Source organism: Crotalus tigris, unplaced genomic scaffold, assembly GCF_016545835.1.
Source record: "Crotalus tigris isolate CLP2741 ecotype Arizona unplaced genomic scaffold, ASM1654583v1 scf7180000017611.44802233496:7321179, whole genome shotgun sequence".
Classification (NCBI taxonomy): Eukaryota; Metazoa; Chordata; class Lepidosauria; order Squamata; family Viperidae; genus Crotalus; species Crotalus tigris.
This window is the reverse complement of record NW_024096511.1, coordinates 2,962,464-2,983,671: the sequence shown is the minus strand read 5'-3', so window position 1 is coordinate 2,983,671 and position 21,208 is coordinate 2,962,464. Positions and strand designations below refer to the sequence as shown.

Below are 21,208 nucleotides of genomic sequence, written 5' to 3'. Positions count from 1 at the left end.
GTCATTTCTCAACTGTTTTTGTGCCTGTTATGTCCTCGGCCTGCCGAATGACTCAGCAGGTGCAGGAGGTTGCAGAGAGCCCCGGGCAGACTACATGGTTGCCTGGGACCAGACAGGCTGTCTCCAGCCTATTGCGCACATGCAAGGTGAGAGAATCCATTGCATTGATTGGCTGACACTGTCCCTGCAAAGGGGTATATAAAGAATCCGCACCATTTTGTTTTGGTTCTGTTGGAGATTCAATAAAGAAGCATGTGTTGTTCATCTGCCTCGTCTCAATGCTTTACCAACGCATAGAACAGAACAGTGCCCTACTTCTTTGATGGAGAAAACAGAAGGAGATTCAGTGACTAAATAAGACAAGGTGAAAAGTGGAAGGCAGAGACTTCAAACAGTGGCAGAAGAAAGTTATAAATTAAAAAAAAATCCCTTTTCTCAAACAGAAAACAATGCAGGGTATATATTGCAATGGGTCTAAATGGGACAGTCTGAATAATTTTGATTTAAAATCTATTGGTCTGTCCAGTCAATGGGCTGGATTCAAAGTTTGTCAAAGTTGTGCTGCTAAAATCAGTGGGATTTGTTAAATTCAGTCCTGTTGATTTCAAGGGGGCAAATCTATTTCAAGGGCCATCCCAAACACAGTTCAAATCTGCTTCCAACCCCTGACTTTAGAAAGCAAACAGCAGACTATTAAGCTGCTCAGCAGGCACTTCTATAACAAGAGGTCATCCTCATCCAAAGAGCTATGGCTTCCGTGCAAAAAAAAAAATGACAAATAGGCAGCTTTAGTGATTGGATTGGTAGCTTCCTAGAGATCTTTGTGTGGCATGGGTATACTGTAGGTCACAAAGTGGAGGAGCAGGTGCCCTTTAATAGGAGGATAAGGGAGGCGGGTCATCTCCTTGGGAATTCTAATGCCTTTATGATTCATCCCTGCAGGCTAAAGTGTCAGTTACTGTCAGTTATCAGTGATCAGAGTGAAGATGCCTTCCTAGAAATCAGTTGCTTTTCTGTAGGGCTCCTGGACTCTGAGGAAGCTTCCTTCCTTTTGTAGGCAACTCTCAAAGGGGTAAGGAAGGGTGAGAGTTTGGGTCAGGTTTAGGTTGGGAGTGAAGGTGCTGATGAGAGGGTTAGGGGGAGGATGAGGGGGAGGGTGAAAGGATGAGGGTGAGGGACAGGCTGAGAAGGAGGGTGAGGCTGAGAGTCAGGGTCAGAATCAGGGGGAGGGGGACAGGGAGAATAAATAGATATGTGGAATGGGAGGAAGAAAAGGTAAAAAGGGGAGGGGGAGAGGCAAGGAAGGGGGAAGAAAGATGGAAGGGGAGGACGTCAAAAAGAGAAGGGGAGGGGATGAGAAGGGGAGGGGGATGAAGTAAAGTGGAATGGGCCTTGTTGATATTATTTCTTCCTACCACCAACTATGTAAACTAGAACATGCCAAAGAATGTATTTACTTATTTAGTGTATGGCCATGCCAAAGAAGCACATTTGTGATGAAATCTTCAGTAGAGAAAGGGGGAAAAAGCTTACTCAGCTGAGGCAAATTTTGAAATTCTTGATTGTTTTGAAAGAAATGACAGAATATATGACATCAAATGCGCTGTTTGCCTAAAGGAGGTGGTATTGCAGACCATCAGAAGATATTTTGGGAAAATATTAGGATCATTTAAAGAAGTTAGTAACTTAAAAGTTACTCAGCTTAAAAGTACTAAAAAAGCAAAGACAGATTCAGCCACCAGAGCCCAATATGGCATAAATTTGTTTTACTTTTTGTATCCCATCCTGGTCTCCTTGCAGTATGGAGAGGCCTTTCTTTCATATGTCCATCCCAAAGTCCATGTTGTTGCTAGAAAGAAGTAATATACACATATTATTTGGTTATTATCATTTTTTTTAATGACCCATTTCTGCTAAACTTACAAGTAACACCTGAGAGTACAAAGTTACACTAAACTGCTCTTTCACCCTCACCTCTGAGGAGAATAAAATACTGAGGAACTGAGTCTTCCTTTCAGTACGGTTTATTCCGAAAATAATTGAGTTCTGGAGGAGTCCGGCTGAAAAACCTTCCCCAATAAAATCAGCTTCAAGGCCCTTCGAAACCATAGATAAAAGTATGCATAAACAATTGGGTTAAATGTTGAATTCAAATAACCAAACCAAACCATTGCATCAATAAGGATAGGTGGGATGGTATAATTCATAAATGGACTCAAGATGGTGCAGAAGAAGAATGGGGACCAGCAAATGAGGAAAACCCCAACCACTATACCTAATGTTTTTGCAGCTTTTCGTTCCCTGTTGTGGGAGATATGATGCTGTAGTTCAAATCTTATCTGTATTTGGCTCATAGCAGCTGTAATGGCTCTGGCTTGCCTTTGGGCTATTATGTATATCTTCCCATAGACAAACAGCATGACAAACCCAGGGATGTAGAAGGAAAACATGGAGGCCACCACACCCGAAGTTTCATTGAAAAAGACGAAACAGCCTCCCACACAATAGAAGAGCTTGTGGAACGTTTCCTCTGCTCCCAATAAATTGAGTTGCAAAAAGACCAGTACAAAGGCAAACAAAGCAGGAAATATCCAACTGATAAAAATCATGATTAGTATAACAGAAGTGTTTATCTTGGTTTTGTACCGCAGCGGGTTGCAGACTGCATAGTAACGGTCAATGGAGATAAAGGAAAGATGGAAAATGGAAGCGGTGCTCAGCATGATATCAATGCTAGTGTGGATTTTGCAGAAGAACTCTCCGAAATACCAACAGTTCTCAACCGATTTTACCATGCTGTAAGGCATGACACAGATGCCGAGAAGGAAATCCACTGTGGCCATTGAGAGTATCAGGAAATTTGTAGGTGTGTGGAGCTGCTTGAAATGTGATACTGAGATGATAACTGCCAGATTGCCAGCCACAGTAGCCAGGATCACACACAGCATGAAGATGTACATAGACATTTGGATGCTCATTGACCAGCTGTTCTTTATGCAGGAGCCATTGATGGATTCACAACACAGCTGCACCCTTTCAGAAGGTTCAGATTCATACAAGCCCATCTCAGGCACAGTGGATATCACATGTGCAATCCTATGGCTATCTTCTTTCAGTGTAAGAGCCGGGAATTCCTTAGCCTTTGGTCATCCTGCAGAGGAGCATCACCTGTCAAGAAGGATAGGAAGGAAGCACAATATGAATATTTAGAGTTGAGTTAAATCTTTCTCTCTCAACTGCAAAGCACATTAATCCCTGCCATGTGTGTCTCTTTATGTGTGTATTCAGGAAACCGTATACATGTAAAAAAGTGCTAGTCTCCTACCAGTGATAACATGGCATCTACTTATATCCATAACTTCTGCTGGATTGTCACCCTAATCTTTTGATTCACAAGACAACAAATTAAGGGCAGAAAGAAATTTCCCTGGTTTTGATTGGGCTTCAGGGATCACTAGAATGCCAAATCAGAGAGAGAAAGAGAACAGGAAGCACTCCTATGGATAGACAAGGCATGATGGCAAAAATAGAGGGGAAGGCTAATGAACATTTGCTTGTGACCCTGACTGTATTGCAGTGCTTCTCAACGTTTGTGTGACGGCGACCCCCGCCACACAAACGTTCTGCGCATGTGTGGCGCCGCGTGCATGGGGGCGGGGCCCCAATGCGCGGTGTGCATGCGCAGCACCGCCCCCATGCGTGACGCGCATGCGTGACGCCCCCCCCGTGCACGGCACACATGCACGGTGGCACCCCCATGCGCAACGCACATGCGTGGCGGCGCCCCCATGCGCGACGCGCGTGCACGGCGCCGCGAAAAATGGCGGATCGCCACCTTTGGCGACCCCCGAAAAATGGTCGATCGACCCCAAATGGGGTCACGACCCATAGGTTGAGAACCGCTGCTGTATTGTAAAGAGAGGAACCATTGTTGCATGACGACACCATTGGCCAGTATTTACTGTTCAATGTTTCAACTTTTTCATCAAAATACTTAGGACTAATCAGGTTTACACAGCTATGCTATCCCAAAACCTGAATACTGACCTTCAGTTCTGCATAACAACCCACTAGGGGATCCAGCATCCTCTGTTGTGTATTTGCCAGCCCAATGGATTAAGCAATTTCATATGCTGGGAATCTTTGCTCAGACACATTCAGTGATTTATGGCCTGCTCCTGTATAACTAACAGACAAAATGGTAAAATAAGGAATCTTGAGACAATTGCAGTTTTATGAACACCATCTTTCTTTTTTTCTGGAAGCAATGCCTTTTTATATTGATGCTGCCATATTTTAATACCGTAGTAATCTTATTTTAGCAAGCTGATATGCTGACATAAACCTGACATGAAAGCAAGCCTCTGAAATAATTATATGACTTCTCAAGGGGAAAAGAGCTACCCAGTACTCTCCCTCAACCCTCACAGTTTTAGAACCTAAATAGGTTTGTCCTATTTATTCTAATGCAGTGAATAGCTTTACTGAAAGGCATTGCTCAAGTTTATGTCACTAAGTTCACTGCATTAAGCTGTAATACTTTGCTTGACTCAGTGTGTTGTGTAGAGCTAGCGGTTTTTGCTTATTCAGGATGTTGTGCTGAAATAAACCACAACTAAGTGAAATCTGTGAAATGAACCATAAGAATGGTATCAGCACCTTCCCCTATGCATGATTACAATGCAATAATATTCTGATACATTGTAAAGAGCCCTGTTTATTTAACACCCAAGGATTTTATCAGATCTGTCTCTCTGGGTATGACGTAGCTAGCCTTTATTAGTTTATTAATTGATTAGTCTTATGACCCTATCATGTAGCTAGCCATGTTCTAGGCTTTACCTATCCTTACAATGTCTTTCCTTTAAACAATTTTCCTTTTTATAGTTATAAAAAATGTTTGATTAATCAATCAAATTCCTAGTCAGGAATGCCCACAAGCATACACAGAATCCTTCAAACTTCAAGAATGTGAAGCTGATCTGATTCCCATGTAATAATTATTCTAAGAAATAGCACAAATTACTGGAAGACAAATTGTGCAGAAAGGGAATGTTATTTTGCTGACAGAGTCATCTTTTCATTCTGCAATCCTGGCCCTGGAACTAAAACAGGGCTCAGGAATTCTGGGAGTTGAAGGCCACAGTCATAAAAGGGCCATAGTTCCCCATCCCTGGTCTAAATAGTAGGATGCCTTTGTAAAGTAAATGAGAACAGCAGAAAGCTCAGTGTTTTTCAACAAATGGGATTTTGAAATAAAGGAAGTAAAATAACAGGCAAAAATTGCCGAGTATATTTTGCAAAGCAAAGGAAAGAGATATGAGGCAACAGTGAAGAAAAGATAGATTGGAATGGGGGGGGGGGGAGGGAAGAGGATAATTGGTATATTTATTATGATTTTCTTTTTATTTATGGCTGGCCAGAAGGACTTCAGGCAGGATCCACATTCAAAACTTAATCCAAAACAAGAATGAACACTGGCACTCAGTCATCATGACTAGGCAGTACTGTGATGAATTCAAAATTAAAAATGCAAATCATATCAAATACTAGTTGAGGCTAGATTGTTGAAAACAATTTTTACCCAATCTCAGCCCATATCCCTTCTTGCCCCACAGCATTTGCCCAGTAATGGATGACTGTCCTTTTCATTGCCATATATTCTAGACAGCAGAAAAAAAATCTCAGTCATCAAAGTTTGGATAGCAGGAATTACCCAGTGTCAGCAGCCTCCAATTTTTGTTAGAATAGGCTGCTTGCTTGGAACTCTCCAAGGTGCTGCTATAAGAATAATAGAATAACAGAGTTGGAAGGAACTTTGGAGGTCTTCTAGTCCAGTGGTTCTTAACCTTTTTGAATGAATCGCCCCCTTGAGCCAATGAGGAAGTTGTCATCGCCCCCCTCCCCCAACATAACCTCTCAATCACAATATAGGAAATAATTCTTCAATTTATGCACTTTTTTTGTTTTCTTTAAAATTGTCATCAGGATATATCGATGCAAATAATTTATTTCCAGTCTTTTTCCCATATCTCCCATATTCTGGCCAATAGCGCACCACTGTATAGGTAGAGGCTGCTGCGCAATGCGCATGAAGATGCGTATTCACATATGTATGGTGTTCTGTACTGAAGCTAGCTGGAGGAACATTTGAAAACACAATTCAATCCACTAATAGCGAGTGAGCTGATGTTTTTGTATGACAGATATACAGCCATTCACTGTACGAAAAAGTCTCAAAAGTGTCCCCAAAACTTCTCGCTCCATCGTCCCCATATCGCCCCCTTTTCATTCCTTCGCCCCCGCGTTGCCCCTTTTCGTTCCATCACCCCCCTGAAAAATGAAATCGCCCCCTGGGAGGGGAAAATCGCCCAGGTTAAGAACCACTGTTCTAGTCCAACTCCCTGCTCAAGCAGGAAACCTTATGCCATTTCAGACAGATGGTTGTCCACTCTCTTTTTAAAATCCTCTGGTGTTGGAGCACCCACAACCTCTGGAGGTAAGTCGTTCCACTGATTTGATTATTCTAATTGTCAGGAAATTTCTCCTTAGTTCCTGTCCTTTCTTGATCCCAGGAATATGATATTTGAGACCGTTGACTTAGCCCAAGATGAGGGTCAAGGAGTTCTCTTGGCCAAAGCTATACAAATGGTGACTTGCTCTATAAATTCACCCAGTTCTGGCTTGCCAGACTTTAACCAGTCAATTGTTAGAAAAGATTGAGTTGATTTTGCAGGGACAAAATTGAGATGAGCAAATGAAGGAGACAGAACTGATATCTGAAAGTTTCATCTTATGCAAGTAGAAGCAACCTTCACTAATATCATTAACAAAAGTAAAATCTTATATTTTTTAGCAGAAGCAGAGACTAGGAAGAGAGTTATTTTGTCTAGTGGTTAAGGCATCAGACTAGAAACTGGGAAAATAGGTGTTCTAGTCCTATCTTAGGCATAAAGCCATCTGGGTGACATTGAGCCAGTTACTCTCTCTCTCTCAGTCCCAAGAAGGAGACAATAACAAACCATTCTAACAAAACCTTGCCAAAGAAACTGCAGAAACTTCTCCAGACAGTTGCCAGAAGTCAAAACTGACTTGGAGGCACATAGAGAAGGAAGTTAGGGAACATGGAATGCCATGCCATGGCATTCCAACAATGGAGCTATAGTCTCAGCTTGCACAAATGACTTTTATTTTTATTACAGTGGGTGTGCTGAGATTGACATTGAGTGTCCGGAGTTTGACAGCTTGATTGTCTTGGCCATGATAAGGTATTTTATGAATAGACAGGCCCCCTTTAGACATGAGCATCCTCTCAGGACCCTGCAGTACATGTTGCTATCTGCTCTGAAATATTTTCTGTTTCTCATTTAAAAAGACCACATAAATATTTAAAATTATACATATAGTGAAAATGCAAAAGATTAAAAAGCAAAGTGGATATCAAAATTTTAGGTGTCCCTTTTTGGTGAGGTTATTTCCTAACTGATTGAGATGCTATTTTAAAAGTGTTTAAAAGTTCTGAGAATTTAAAACTAGAACCTATCCAATTTTGCTGAAGACACTTCATTTCATAAGATTGATTTCCAATGAAATGGGCATAGTGATTCATTGGGAAAAGTATAATAAAATAAATAAGAGAAAAGATTTATATAAAGAAGTTACTTCCAAATTTCATCATAGCAAATATAAACAAATTTGGTGACTCTTCACCCTTTGTAAGGTTACAGATATTTATCCCTTCATCCCAAATCCCATCTCTTATCCATAAATAAATGGATTAAAAATCATCTTTTCAGTTCTGATATCCAAATCTCATATCTTATCCATAAACAAATCCATTAAAAATCATCTTTTCAGGACTTCCAGTTTTGCACGGTAGCGACTGGTCATGGGCTTGCAGATTCTCCACACTTCTGCGGCTAATTTCACCCTGCCTGGGGACCCTAAATGGAGAGGTGACAAAGAAAGAAGGGTGCTCCAGCAATTCTGGAATGGTAGCAGCCATTCTGTTCGACTTGGGGAAAGCCTTCTAACTCAACAGGAGAAAGCCCAAGCTACTAGCAACCAAAGTCCAAAAGCACTAACCAGCACAACTGTGAACAGCGTGCTTGAAACTGGGTGAGGAATTCAATCTTCTCTTTTCTATTCTACATTTAATTTCCCGGAAAAGATCCCCAAGAAGCAAAATACCTCCGAAAGGGAAGGAGGGGGATTTCCACCCCACTCTTATACTAACCAAAGTGGCGAATTAATCTTCTTATGGAGGATCAAAATATATGGAAGTGAAATAAATATAAAACCTGAAATTTAAAACTTAAATCTAGATAAATATAAAATTGTTTGAATGGTTAAGACTCTCATTTTAAAGATAATTGTTTATTTTGGAAATTGAAAAACAAATAGTTGCTGACACCTAGTGGTGGATGAAGACTATGACAGCTATGACTTTAATATTAAGACTTGGCAAAACCTGGGAAAAGCTGGTCTGTGATCTTCAAAGGTTTAACAACAAAAAATAGCTGTGACAAAAAAGACAATAATCTGGGCTGTAGACAAAGAGAGAATTATAAATTTCAGGAAAAAAATATTTTTTGAACTATTTGGATTACAAATATCTATTTAATTGGGACTCTAAAGCTATTTGCAGAGAAAAGAAAGGAAGAGAAAAACTCAAATTCTTGGCCATCATGGATCAGAGACATGTAGAAAGAACATATCAAGAAAACATAAATACTACACAGGAGGAGATATATAGTATACTGCAACTAATTCAAACAACAATGACTTTAAACTACAAAGAAATCCAAAATAACTTTGAAAATATAAATCAATCTATTTCTAAGTTAATTCTACAACAAAAAAATCCCAGAAAACAACAACAAAGAAGGAGCAGATAAAACAGATAAATGGATATATAATTGAGAATAGACACTTAAAGATGGAACTTAACAAAACAAGGAAACATGATTTAATCCTAGTGGGAAAAATTCACAAGAATTGGAAAAAATAACTTATCCCTTAAGACTACAAAATAAATCTGAGGACAAGAAAACAGATTGGATAAAATAGACTGTAGAGATGTCAGGAACATTGGAGAGAAAGGAAATGATAAGAGAAGTGGAGAGAAAGAAAAAGAAAAAGATTTTCAACAAACATGGAAAGGCAGAAGCCCGTACAAAGACACTTCACATGATTTACTTTTTATATCTACGGCAACATTTATGAACATATGGAAAAACTTTTTGATTCAACAAAATACATTGGTTAAGAAAGATACTGGGCATAGGGAAAAGACTAAAGTGGAAACCAAGAAAATAGATGATGGGACTTACCAGAGAGAATACTTAAAAAAGAAACATTTGTTTGAATATGGTTAAAGTAATAGAAAAAGTTTTGGAATATATATGTCATTCTAAGAGGATGGATTCCCTAAATAATATAGTATGCTTTTTTCCCCTTTTTTGTTCTCTTTCTTGATATGAGTAATATGAAAAAGTTGAAATGACTTAGAGAAAGGAAATGTTTTAGATATTTAAGTATGATTGAATTTAAGAAAATTATAATGGATAAAAAATGTTTTGAATAATAGTTAAAGGACTAGATGATTAGATGTATTAATGGAATGTTTAAAAATTAAACCTATTTTTATTATGGTTAAAAATAATAAATTTAGGAAATAAATATATATTAGCTTAGGAGGGATATATATTGTAAGTAGTATGTTATTTTTTATGTTTCTTTACTTTTGCTCTCCTTTCTTTCTTTCTTTTTCATTGTTTTATCTATTCCTTAAGAACTGTAAAAGTGTGAGATGGTTCATATGGAAAAATAGAGTTACATTTTTAAATGTAATTAATTTTTGAGAAAATCTTAACCAATAAGAATACCTAGAATTTGGTAGGAGAAACAAAGTAAAATAAGGACTGTAACAGGATCTATGATAAGGCAACCAGAATGATTGGATAGAAAAGAAATATTATATTGATGTGATTATTATTTTTAGGAATATTGAGAAAAAATTATATATTTAATTGTTATCTATCAAAACAATAAGAATTGTATTAACTCAATGTTTGCAAAAGAGGATATTTTGGGAAAAGAAGAAATCAACTAAAAGCATTATGTGGATTATGGATTATAGAAATCAATTGTTAATGATTGTTTTACAAATGTAACCCAGGTAACACACTGTTCACCAATTATTAAGTGATTTATGTTTTTTAAAAAAATCAATAAAATATATTACAAAAATAAAAATAAAAACCATCTTTTCGGTTCTGATGTCAGCGGAAGGTCCTTAAAGAGTTGCCAGAAATAATAACATTTATTGTTTTAGATTAAATAAATCAATTTTAACTTTCTTTTACTTTTAACAGTCTTAATCTTTAATTCATTCAAATGTTGCCATAAGGTTTGGTTTCTCTCCCCTTCTTTTTTTTTTTCTTATTCCATTGTATAGAATTCTTCAAGCCTCTTTTGTAAATCCAGTAGGAAAAAATGATGTTCATAATACTCTCTGCTTCCTGCTATTGCTTAAGCCTACTTCAGAAAATCAGTCTAGACTTGATCGGTCTTGCCCTGCTTCTGGTCTTTCTCATTCATGCAAGTGAGATCAGCCTGGACTGCTTTTTCTTTATAGGAATTGTTTTGCCTTGCTTACTAATCCCTATTTCATTTTATTCCCCAGATATTTACACTTATGGATACTTCCACATCCCCTTCCCATGTTATACAACAAGGAACCTTTCTTTTCTTCTTTTCTTCCATTAAGATACCTTCACTACTCTGATGAATCAAAACAATAGGGAACAGGTTATCATTGCATTCCTACCTTCCTCTGTAGGTCCATGGAAATTTGTGGTAAGGAAACAAATTGATAGTTCACCTTGATAACAATATTTCTACTTTGCTATTTAAATATGTTCTTTTAAAGGACAGTGAAGGAAAGCTTTGCTGTGCTGTGAGCAGGGGTTGTGAAAGTTAGGAGAGCATGCCTGGTCAACCTGGACAGAAACCCTGGGAGATGTAAGGGTTCATGAAGCATGGATATCTAGGGTTGAAGATGATTCATTGCCTTAATGGGCCATCAGCTCCAGGATTATTAAAACGACAACCGCTGATCAGCAAAGAACATAGCAACCTGGCATCCCAACTAGCCACAAACGGGAAGGACAGTGACAGGCACTGCAGCAAATTAGCTTTGAGTGCTATAATATCTAGAATAACTAGTTGAAAAGTAAATCTGATATAAAATTCAACTCAAACTGGAAAACATTCCAAAACTGCAACTTCATTCATGGACTTGTACTGTACTCAACATTTAGGTTTCTTTACATATGCAGCCTATATTTCAGTTTTACAGGATATTTAAATCCAAACAGACTTATGATTTATGATTTAAACTTTGTTGACCATAGTTCTTGATAATCTTTCTCAGTTTAGAACTTATGAGTGATTTTTAATATTTTAAGGTAAATGCTCAGTTATTTATTGCTAATTAATGGTATAGTGGAAAGCTATAACTTTTGCAACATTTTGGGATCCCTTATTTATTCATCTGCATTTTATTTTTTTAATCCCTTCTTTCAGTCTCTGCTTTGAATGGTTGTTTATATCTGGCATAAGCTCCTCATCTCTGGCTTTGCCAGCCTGAACAAGCTAGTCATACAAATATAGAATGCAGAAGTATTTGAGAAATGAAAGCAGCATGAATTGCTAAGACATAAAGATGTATGTTCTGGAGAATACTAATGAAGTGAAGTATGGTGACATGTATTAACCATCACTGCAATTACCAAAATGGAGCCATTTTAAGTAAATGAAGGAGACATCTGGATGAAACTGACACTACAGTGATTAGTTAATTAAAGATCAGCTATCAAAAAAAGATCTGAAATAACTATTCCATATTTTCTTAGCTTCTATTCACTTTTTCCTTGAGAAATTGTTTTTTAGTGAGAATGACAAATGTGTGAATGTGTAGATGTACTATTTGTAGACTAAGCAGCTGCAGGGGATCAAAAAAGGCAAGATGGCAGTTATGGCACTGTGATCTTACATTGCACACACATAGAAAGGGGTGGGACTTTGGCAACACTGCAGCAACCACCGGTTTGATGATCATCTGTCATGGCCATTGGGGTCTGACTCAATTGCAAAGCAGGCTGCTCCAGGCAGTCACCTGCTCCCTCCCCAATAGTTCCTCTTGGGATCTATGCACCTTGCTGAAGTATGCAACTCATGAGCAAACAGCAAGATGCTGAATTCACCAGCAAGGTTTGGCCACAGTTGTGCAGACTCAGCAAAGAGTATTAAGTGGCTGTAGAAAAAAGGGTCTCTTGCCTATCGTGACACTTTCAATCAGAGTTTGTTGACCCATTATGACTTCATCTCTTCCTTGAACTGGCTTTGTAAATCTTGATTTTGGACTGCTCTACTGTCAAACTGCCGGCCCGCAGGCTGGATGCATCATGCCGAAACTGCGCTCACCCCAGCTCTGGCAATGGGAAAAAAGTCACAATATGTCGTGACAGGTCACATGACATGGCGAGTTTGACACCCCTGCTCTACTTGGAAATCCATCTTGCTCAGCTAAGTCTTATTTAGAATTAATTGCTGTTTACTTGCTACCTTGCTATTGGGATTTGAAGAAGAAGTCTTTCCCTTAACACTCCATGTGTTCTGGAATTATGTCTGCCTTATGTAGGAGTGCTAAAAAAACAGCCAGGATGGAAAACAATCATTTCATATTGGAAGAAAAACTTTCTGCCTACTATGGAAGAATGGATACTTAAGGTGTCTAACTTAGCAGAAATGGCGAAAATCTCTGCTTATTTAAAGGATCATTCACAAGAAAAATATATTATGCTTTGAAGAAGATGGATTGATTACATTCAAAAGAGATATGAAACTGAAAAGTATTATCTTGCATATGAGTAGATTTTAGATAATTATTAATAGTTTTAATTATATCATTATTTTAGTTTATAATTTGTTAACACTTGTTTTGAAAAGGAGTGTGTTAGGGTTTTGATTGATAGTATAGTTGGTTAATGTTAGTTAGATTATGTTTGTTTATTTGTTACCCTGTAATCAGCTTTGGGAAGTGGGGGAGGGGGGAAGGGGTGGGAGGGGTTTATATTGTATTGTATTAAATTTGTAAAACTTTTAATAAAAAAACCCCAATCATTTCAGAAATTGGAATATGACCACCACACTCATTCCTTTCTTAGCATAGGTAGTCCTCAAATTATGACCACAGTTGGGACTGGATTTCTGGTTATAAGTAGTTATGTTGTAAGTTGAGACACTGATATGACCAGACTCAATTTTATGACTCTTTTGTTTTTTGCAGCAATTATTAAGAAAATGCCCTGGTTGAAAATGCAAACCAATTCTTCCAAATGTGCATTTCTGGCCAGAAACTGGCAAAAAAATTGCTAGAAACAAGCAAAACAATGTCACAAATTGCTGTCAAGTGATATCTGGCTCATACTCAAAGATGACACAGTAAAATCCGATTGAGTTAATTTTTTTTATTTGCTTATTCCTAATGGACAGAATCTTGCCAAACTAAAGTTATAATCCTGTACCACATCCTGAGAGATTCTAGGATGTGGCTACCCTGAACCCTCACCCATCCGGCTCAGGACTACACAGTCTCTTAATATGGGCCTCTCTCTGTGAAAATTCTGTGTTGCTAAAACTTTTTCCGCTGCTCCTGCAGGGGCACATTCCATTCTATATGACTGCAGGATACTGCAACCAGTTGTAAAGGTGAGCTGGTTGCCAAGCACCCAAAATGTGGTCATGCAGCTATGGGGAGCTGGCACCATGTTTTACAATGTTGTATGAACTGTAAAACACCCGTTCAGGGTTCATTATAATTTCAAAAAGTTATTAAGCAACCAGTGGTAAGTCGAGGACCACCTGTAAAACTATTGCTGATCTAAACAACTATTCATTATCTCCTCTAAGTTATGCTTTGGAATGATAGACATTTGCATGAGAGAGGGCTAATTCGAGAGAGAGAGTTAATCCATTATTGTCGCAACCTAGCTTGTACATATAGAATCTGAGAACTTTCTTGTTTGTGTTTAATGACTTATTTAAATAATTATTTCTATAGTGGCACCACCCAATTCTGAGCTTGTTATTCTTCAAGAAATGTCTCAGAAAAGATAGGCTGATACTGTACATTGCAAATCTCATCTGGAGTTGCATTGCCGTAATGGAAGGAATAACAAGAGATAACCTTCTATTTCCATATTTTAGAGATGAGAGTGGATCTGTAGGAAGACCAGAGATACTAGTGGTAAGGAAGAGTATGGGGAGTAATTTGTGTGGGCTTTCTCAGTGAACCTTGCTTTTTGCAAATGAAGGAATCTGGGTAAAGTTAGTTTGAGAGCAGGACCAGCCTATACTGCATTGCTTGATGCTATCCTCAGCTAAAAGGCATATTTTGTTGATATATTGCTACCTTCCCTTCTTAAAATTAGCAAGGCTTTTCAGCCTCCCTCTAAATATTTACATTCATCCTTAATTTTCCATGGGTCATTTGGTGGTTTGCTGTGCTGCCAAAATTCAGAAATGTTTAATTCTAGATATTTTTTAAAAAATTATTTTCTCAGGATTTGATAAACCAAAGGAGGAAATAATCAATATTATTTTCTAGCTGTCTTACATCTGTGAATGTTTAACCTCCCCCCCCCCTTTTTTTTTTTAGCTGGGTGATACAAGAGCTTAAATAGAAGCTGTGCTACTAGGTTATAAGTGGTGCAAATGGTAGCAAAGAAACCAGCTAGTTTAAACATTTTTTAAAAAATTATCTCCTTCCTCAACTATGGTTGGCAATAAATCATAACAAAAAAATGCTTCATCTAACTATCTACTTAAGAAGTTGGCAGGCCACAAGGTTAAATGGGCTTTATAATATATTTGTCTACAAGTAGAACTGAAGGTGGCAAGGAAGTCAGTCACATTAAGGCAAATCTGGGTGGCCATAACAAACAATAACATGCTTTTAGCAAGAGCAAATCAGAAAGTTCTTGCCTTCACAGGCAAGTGAAGCCAGTGAGTTTACACACCATAGTAAGGTGTGAATTGATAAGTGACAAATATTTGGCTTTGCATAGTACATTAGGCCATCGGATAAATCCCCTAGTGCCACAAATGGGAATGCAGCCTCTGCTTTTAACAGAATAATAGAGTTGGAAGGGATCTTAGAGGTCTTCTAGTCCAATTCTCTGCTCCAACTGGAGGCCCTATACTAGGGATGTCAAACTCGCAACATCACATGATGTGTTGCGATGTATCGTGGCTTTTTTTTCATTGCTGGCAATGGGGTGGCATGGTTTTGTTGACACCCCTGCCCTACACCATGTCAGATAAATGGTTGTCCAATCTCTTCTTTAAAACCTCCAGTGTTGTACGGCACACACAAGTGCAAGTTATTCCACTGAATAACTGTTCTAACTGTCAGGAAATAGTCTCTATCCGTTGCTTCTTGTCCTGCCTCCAGATGCTTTGGAGAATAGATTGACTCCCTCTTCTTTGGGCCAGCCACTTAGATCCTGGAACACTGCTATCATGTCACCTCTAGTCCTTCTCTTCATTAAACTAGACATACCCAATTCCTGCAACTGTTCTTCATATGCTTTAGCCTCCAGTGCCCTAATCATCTTTGTTTCTCTTCTCTTAACTTTTGATCCATTGGGGTGAGTCCTTCCTAAATTTGTTTTTCTGACCAATAAGTGGGATCCTATCACTCTTGTCTGATTGTTTCCTAGACAGCATCTTTTCTCCCCCTTTCTCCCAAGGTAGTTCATACTTTCCGTCTGCAGACCCTTGTACCCCAATTGTGTCCAATAAGTGTAGGGGACATAACTTTAGATCAGTGGTTCTCAACCTGTGGGTCGGGACCCCATTTGGGGTCGAACAACCATTTCACGGGGGTCGCCAAACAAGGCTGTCTGCCATTTTTTTCCCCTTTTCTTTGGCCATGCCCCTGGCACCCGGTAATGTATAAGTGGTTGGGGGTCACCACAACATGGGGAACTGTATTATGGGGTCGCGGCATTAGAAAGGTTGAGAACCACTGTCTTAGATAGTTTTAGAAACAATATGCTACCTGGTGTGATTTGTCCGTTTTACATTTATTTATTTTGGTAGAGTCTTGCTGCTCTCTGAGCTTGGTAGTTTGCTTTGGGTTTCTATATAGCAATGGGAAAATAGTGTAGAACTTCCAGCCAGCCTTGCACAAAATCTTTTCTTCTCACTTTCAACAGATGCTCCCTCCTTTCCCCATTGCAACCACTGTATCTTCTTTTTTCTGACCTTGCCTTCCTTTCTTTCACAAGGTTTTTCCCCTAAGATAAAATAATTTGTGTTTTCTCTGCTCCGCTGACGGGAAAAGGAAAACACACTTCTGAAGCGTATATACTTCCGCACATCATATTTGTTTTTAAGGCCTCCAGCAATCAGAACTAACCACACTAATAATCAACGTGACTAGAAAACAACTGGTAACAGGAACTGAGAGTCAGGCAAGCAGCTGCGTAAAAATCTTTTCTATCTACTATAAAGGCAAATCTTAACTACTGCTTAATTAAATGTTATAGGGACATCATGAACAAAAGGAATCATGTGTCACCCATCTTGTGCAAGCATTGCAAAGGGAAGGAAATATATCCCTTTTGTGTTTCCTTTCAAAATGGTTGATGTGTACAGAAAGGGTGACACACACACACACCCAGAATGGCCCAGTGTGGCTTGTGCTGTTGAGCAAACAGGCCAGATCAACAGGCTTGATCAGTTAATATGGAACTACTAGATGCTTGTTTAACATGCATGGTGTTTGCACATTACATAAATTGTGAAAAGCTATTGATGAGCACTACTAATTACTCTCTCTACAGAAATGACAATCCTTCAGTTTTTTTCAAGGAGTCCTTCAGCATGTAGGGTATGACTGAGGTTTTAAAACAGATCCTGCAAGCTGTTTTTGTTTTTTATCTTTTCATTTCTAATATTCACATGAATTTGGGTCTGATGGTTAGTCTCTACCCCACAAAATTATCTAATCATTTCCTAGCTTTTATTCTCAAATAGCTGTTAGGTAAAACCTCATAATAACAGACACTATGCATCAGTGATTGTAAGTCACTATTTTTGGTGCCATCATAATTCAAACAGTCACTAAACAAATGGTTGTAAGTTGTGCACACCTATATGGCTACTTTTCTTATTGGGGCTTTAAATAGATTTTTATACTGTTTTATTTTTTGTTCTTAGTTTCAACAACATGCTTTAATTTCCTGACACACAAAAAGTTCTTATTGATCAGGTTTGACATCCAACAGACATTGTCAGAATTCCTTGTGGAATTGACAGACTATAAATGTTCTAATCAATAAATATACAAATATTGTCTTGAACTAGATGGGATGGATGAAATGTAACAAAACAATTGCCTCTCTTATTTGTATAGAATAATAGCACTGCCATCTTTAAATGCAGATGCACTTCATAACCATCAAATTATGCTCATTCATATTAATTTTGGCATGGGAAAGAGATGGGGCTTATTAAACTTGTGTTCATTATTGGAAAGCAAAAGGGTGGGGAAGACAAATAACGAGACAAATTCTATAAACATCTCTAGTTCTGTAGTTTGAGGCTCATGGTTAGGGAAATCCTTCCTTCTTTATGGAAAGACAGCCTAATCTCACAAGAGATGAATAAAATGCAACATTGTTTAAAAAAGAGAATGAACAAATAAACAAAAATGCTTAAGTAATCCCAGATAAATTGGAAATGAGCTAAATAGAAATCAGTTAAAATTGAAGGGAGATAAAAAGAAAGAACTGCAAAAAAAAAAAAATGTCCATAAAAGACAATTGGTTGATCTACCCCACAATTTAGAAAAACTCTGCTGTTAAGGATTCTATAAAAATACTGAGCATGGACCGAAAACAAAAATAGCAGGGACAAAACCATTGGACTTAACCACACAGAACAACAGAGGTTAAACTGAATGCATAATTCTGAATGATTGCTATTACTAATTGCTTAGGATGAAGCTAAAGTTCCCTGCCCACTTTCTTAGAATTTTCTTCCATCTTTCTGTAGATTTTTCTGGATAATTGGAGAACATGATTTCTTTTCTTTCACTAGCCCCAGTATCCAGCTTCTCTGAAATTCAACTGCTTTTGGTTCTGAAAAGACAAACATTTTTATTTCTATAATGGGAAGGAGTTGAAATCATTTCCCCATGCCTGTGTGACAACAAAAATGATCAGTGGAAAATGTGTATTCAGATTCAGGCATTGGCTGGATGCTGGCTGTGGGGGCTGGCCTATTAATTACAGAGATAGGTGTGGGGTGTGGGGGCTGGCCTATTAATTACAGTGATAGCGATTACAGATTACCCTTATGATGCTCAACCATAATAAGGCTTTCTTGGTTTGGGGCTAGTAGAATATGTGAATCCAATTATTGTGATTTGTAAACATTATAATTGACTTCAATTTGAGAACTGGTAAGAGTCCAGCTCGTGTAAAGGAGTGGAATTGGAGAAATAGAAATCTTGCCTTAATAAGTTCGACCTTCCAGAGCTTCAGCTAGTTTCAAATAAAGAGCTTTCATCTTAATAGAATGTAATTTTAAAACAACAGAATGTTTGGATATACTGTATACAGTGTAGATCTCTCTCTTAAGGAATGGAAGTTTTTGAAATATTACGGCATTTTCATGGCAAGTAATAAAATAGTTGAAATTAATGGATATTGATTTTTTTAAGGCATGGATTGAAAATGTATGTACAATAGTGCATTCCAACAATATATTTAGTGTATTCCCCACCTCCCACAAATATTTTCTGTGCTATCCAACATGGCAAATTATATATCTTTATATAAATTATATATCTATATTGATATTCATATCAATATTATATCATTTTAACTTAGCAGTAAAAATGAGAGTAACATAATTCTGCTTTAGCATTTTAAATATTAAAATAATTTATATTCCATCCTTACTCCCACAAATAAATTAAAACATTAAAGCCATCAGATTAGAAACCAGTAAAATGTGAGTTCCTGCATGAATCCAATTGGGTGATTTTGACCTAGTCTTTCTCTCTCTCTCTCTCCCTCTCCCAAGACAAACTGAAAGACACAAAGAAAAATAATATTGCAAATGTTATCCCTAAATAAATTGAAAATAGAATACTTATAAATCTTCTCTTAAATTTAAACTTATCTTATTCTGGGCAAGCTAAAAACCACTTTCTCATGCCAAGAGTTTAATTACACTTTCAGAGTTTTACAATTGTGGCCTCACTCTAACTTCTTTGGCTGCTACCTTAGACTTTTTTTTTAAGTAGGCTTAAAATAAAAAAATAGTCTGTCCAGCTCTGTCATTGTGCTGCTAATAAGCAAACTTTTTTGCTTAACATTTTTGTCCCACCTAAATCCCCAGATCAGAAATAACTCTTACCTCCAGAAAACAATTTTCATTAGCTAAGTCAAGAGTTTTCTTGTGTGCCAATCCATCCAAAATAGCCCAAAATATCACTTATCAGCCATTCAACCTCAATTAACTGAAGCCGAGTCCAACCAAGTCTGAATTTCCTTTGCAGCCTGATGCAAAGTCTTAACTAACATGATGACGTCAGTATTAAGTATTCAGACTAGATAAGCAGATGATAAATCTTTCCAGGCACAAGTTTGCTTGCAGTATAGAGGATGTTAATAGGTGTTGTTTTTTTTTTAAATCAAATGTGTACCAAGACCACAAAAATAAATATGCCAAAGATAGGCAGTTATTACCATGTAATTTGCATGCACATTTCTCATGCTGTTTATGAAAAGTTTAAATATTGAAATATAATTTAATATTGAAATCTACTTACTTAAAACTGTCAGGTAGTTGATTGTTCCTGATTAAAATGAATCATGATGAAAATCTGCAGAATGATTATTTATTCAAGTTTGCCCCGGACTGCGAAATTACAGAAGCATTTCAAGCATATTGATGATAATATTATACACTACCATAACTCTTAAATTACTATTGTAGGTTCACAAGATTTAATCTTCATCCTTCATTATTAGGGCTTATAATACTTAACATTTAATTAGTATTTCATTGCTAAATTGGGCAATGGTTTGCTCAAAATCTGCACTGTTGTTTCCAAAAATAATCATTTTAAAAGCAGTTTGCAGACAGGGTTTTAAATATAACCAGTTTGTCTCCTTTCTTACAATGCTGTAGAACTGAGCAGTTTTATGATTCAATTCTACAAACAGAGAAATGCAACCAGCAATTCCAGTCTACCAATAGTATAGTATCATTTAGCAGAATGGATTCCTTCAAATCTGGAAGTAGGTGTGGAAGAAAACCATTGTTGTAGGAAGGCAAGTCCCATGACAACGAGATGTCCACTTGTGTAGCAAACTCTTTAATACAAACATTAATGTGCTACTCAGAAATAAACTCTATTAAATTTAACAATAGTTACACACATGCAAGAATACATTGAATCAGAATATCAAAAGCAATTCATTTCCATTATATTTTATTCTGAACAGAGATATCTTTCCAGGTTAATACACAGTTAATTACCTTTTATAATCCTAATATTTTTTGAATTTGCTTTGATTTGTCAGCTTATCAGTTAAAGGCTATTATGCATAGTTTTGAAAGCACTACTTTTCTAAGGAACAGAGCACTGTGGACAGGTGCTTCTTGTTTATCCTGGCAACACCCGAAGGTTGCTATGCAAGCATACTGACAAAAAGAAAGGGATTTTTTTTTTGGCCAGGAGAGGACTATAGTAAATTATTTTCATGTTTCAAAGCCAGGAACACTTTCCACTGAGTTTCTTCTTTCTTTAAGAAAGCATGCTAAACTGGCATAATGTTCATAAATTGATTTGTCAGCCTTTTAATTTCTTAGCTAATAAACTTATAGTCTATAGGTATTTTTTCTTCAGCCTAGTTTCACCATATCTTTTTATTCATATTTAGTTTCCTTTTCTGCATAGCCATATTATCATACAAAAGGAAGGATAATGATAACAATAATGATAATGATGATGATGATGATAATAATAATAATAATGATGATGATGATGATGATGATGATGATGATGATGGAAGGGACCTTAGAGGTCATCTAGGCAGGAAACCATATACCATTTCAG

The 21,208-nt window shown here is 37.4% G+C and overlaps 1 protein-coding gene and 1 long non-coding RNA gene across 10 annotated transcripts; one reads left to right on the top strand and one right to left on the bottom strand.

Moving 5' to 3' along the window:
* The first annotated feature begins 980 nt into the window (after positions 1-980).
* LOC120299335 lies at positions 981-11,889 on the top strand. Its single transcript, XR_005554393.1, has 3 exons — positions 981-1,072; positions 10,688-10,860; positions 11,590-11,889. It is a non-coding gene; the product is annotated as an uncharacterized LOC120299335 (long non-coding RNA).
* TAAR1 (trace amine associated receptor 1) lies at positions 1,899-21,185 on the bottom strand. Of its 9 annotated transcripts, none has more exons than XM_039324029.1 (4): positions 19,916-19,957; positions 19,041-19,169; positions 4,048-4,186; positions 1,899-3,168 (listed from the first exon to the last, which is right to left on the bottom strand). In XM_039324029.1, the coding sequence occupies exon 4, from the start codon at positions 3,063-3,065 to the stop codon at positions 2,025-2,027; it is 1,041 nt and encodes a 346-aa protein (XP_039179963.1). In that variant the 5' UTR covers positions 3,066-3,168; positions 4,048-4,186; positions 19,041-19,169; positions 19,916-19,957; the 3' UTR covers positions 1,899-2,024. The 9 variants fall into 9 exon arrangements, with proteins under 9 accessions (XP_039179963.1, XP_039179980.1, XP_039179948.1 ...); XM_039324046.1 differs by having other exon boundaries at positions 19,084-19,169; XM_039324014.1 differs by lacking the exon at positions 19,916-19,957 and adding an exon at positions 19,501-19,705.
* Positions 21,186-21,208: the final 23 nt, after the last annotated feature.